The following is a 1,977-nucleotide window of genomic DNA, read 5'->3' on the forward strand; positions in this document are numbered from 1 at the left end:
TATTTTATTTCACGCAACCGAGCAACTTGTAAACAATGTTGTTTACAATAATGGGCTTTTGTATACAATATTTGCTACATTGCATGAAATGTCTCAGAACTTTGCATTATATATAATGTCAACTTATATGATAGGTGACGCTCCATTTATGTGCATCATACTGAACAGAAATTTACACTACTTTTTCAAACTGTGCAGAGTTCTTTTTCTATGTTTGAGGTGTTACATACGATTCCATTCTTGGGATGAATGGAGCAAAGTAAAAAACGACCAGTCAGTTATAGCGACTACAAAGAAGAGAAGGATCTTTTATTAATATAATCATGGCTAACTTAGATCTTTATACATTTAATTCTGGACTGCAGTTCTTCATGTTGTTAAATGCATCGCTTTATATATATCCTAGATTCTCAAAAAATACTATCCTAAAATTGTAAAAAATTGTCTAAAATCGGTACTTTGAACATTTTTCTCTGTGCCTCAATTTCGCGATCTAATAACAAATTCGTGTGAGAAAATGGAGTTTAGAATTGGACTAGGCTCTTGCTTATTCAATACATGCTTATTTTTTTTATAGCAAATTGATGTGATCTTTAAATCATTTGTTTTATTTTAAAAAGCATGAAAAATATCGGAATAATGGAACAATATCTTTCCGATCAATAAATGTCACTATTGGTCACTTTTTAATTGTTTAAAAGTCACTATTTGGTCACTATTTTCGTTATTTTAGTCACTAAAGTCACTACTATTACATCACATACCCACTACCAGCCCTGCCATCGAAAGATGTTGCATGGTGGACAACAGCTCATGGTTTCGTCCGTTAGAGAGCGGTTCTGGCCAACAAACGCCCGGAACTTAGTGCGAAAGGTCATCCACGAGTGTGACCCATGTTTCAGAGTGAAGCCCAAGATTCAGGACCAGTTCATGGCGGATCTTCCCCCCGAAAGAGTCACCCCGTGTCCACCAGTCCAGCGTGTAGGTGTGGATTACTGTGGCCCGTTCCAAGAGTCGTATCCGTACCGGCGCAATTGCCCGGTGAAAATCTTCGTTGCCGTCTACGTCTGTCTAGTAACCAAGGCCGTTCACCTGGAACTAGCGGCAGACTTGTCCGCTCAAGGATTTATTGCGACTCTGAAGCGTTTCTCTTCCCGGCGAGGCAAGCCGGAGATCATAATGTACAACAACGGAAGAAACTTCGTAGGTACGAGACGAAAGTTGGACGAATTACGTCGCCTGTTCGACAACCAACAATTTCAGGCATCCATCATCAGAAGTTCAGCTGAAGACCAAATTCAGTTCCGGTTTATTCCAGCGCGTTCGCCAAACTTCGGTGGACTGTGGGAATCAGTAATCGTTCTAATAGTTCAAGCTGCTCTTCAAACGAACAATTGGCATGCACACTCTCCTGTACGACGAGATGCAGACAATCCTGACCCAGGTAGAAGCAGTGTTGAATTCACGACCACTCACATCTCTCAGTAACGACCCGGACGACTACGAAGTCTTGACTCCCTGTCATTTCTTGAATCAGCGGCTTCTTACGGCAATACCGGAACCCGATCTGAATGGGATTCCTGAAAATCGTCTGTCAGCCTGGCAGAAAGCGCAGCGGTTCACGCAGCAACTGTGGAAGAAATCGTCACATCTGCACACTTAAAAAAATTCATGTAAATTTAGGTGCTCTGAGACTGACATGTACGAGCGTCATTTTTGACATAAAATTGAGTCGTAATAGACGCAAAGCTCAGCTCAATCAAACGTACTTTTCGTCGAGTACTGAACTTTTCAGTCTCGGAGCACTTAATTTTACATGACATGTTTGTTTACGTCTCATCCTTTATGTCAAATATGGATTCCGTCACGTGTAAAATTAGGTATTTCTAAGTGTGTGTACTTGTCAGACCTCCACAATCGGACCAAGTGGACAGTGAGAAGAAACAACGTGGTAGTTGGAACCATGGTGGTCCTGAA

The 1,977-nt window shown here is 41.1% G+C and overlaps 1 protein-coding gene across 1 annotated transcript; it reads left to right on the forward strand.

Moving 5' to 3' along the window:
• The first annotated feature begins 789 nt into the window (after nt 1-789).
• On the forward strand, nt 790-1,663 carry LOC135712953 (uncharacterized). Its single transcript, XM_065236052.1, has 2 exons — nt 790-1,353; nt 1,430-1,663. Exons 1-2 carry the CDS (start codon nt 790-792, stop codon nt 1,661-1,663), a joined length of 798 nt encoding a protein of 265 aa, XP_065092124.1.
• The last annotated feature ends 314 nt before the right edge of the window (nt 1,664-1,977 follow it).

Source organism: Ochlerotatus camptorhynchus, unplaced genomic scaffold (assembly GCF_037179485.1).
Source record: "Ochlerotatus camptorhynchus isolate MF236.1 unplaced genomic scaffold, CSIRO-AGI_Acam_v1.1 ptg000523l, whole genome shotgun sequence".
NCBI classification, from domain to species: domain Eukaryota; kingdom Metazoa; phylum Arthropoda; class Insecta; order Diptera; family Culicidae; genus Ochlerotatus; species Ochlerotatus camptorhynchus.

Excerpts from the sequence above, each read along its gene's own strand:
- LOC135712953 (XM_065236052.1), top strand. The coding sequence starts at position 790 with ATGTTGCATGGTGGACAACAGCTCATGGTTTCGTCCGTTAGAGAGCGG. Across the intron at positions 1,354-1,429 it reads TCGGTGGACTGTGGGAATCA|ACAATCCTGACCCAGGTAGA; the intron begins GTAATCGTTCTA and ends GACGAGATGCAG.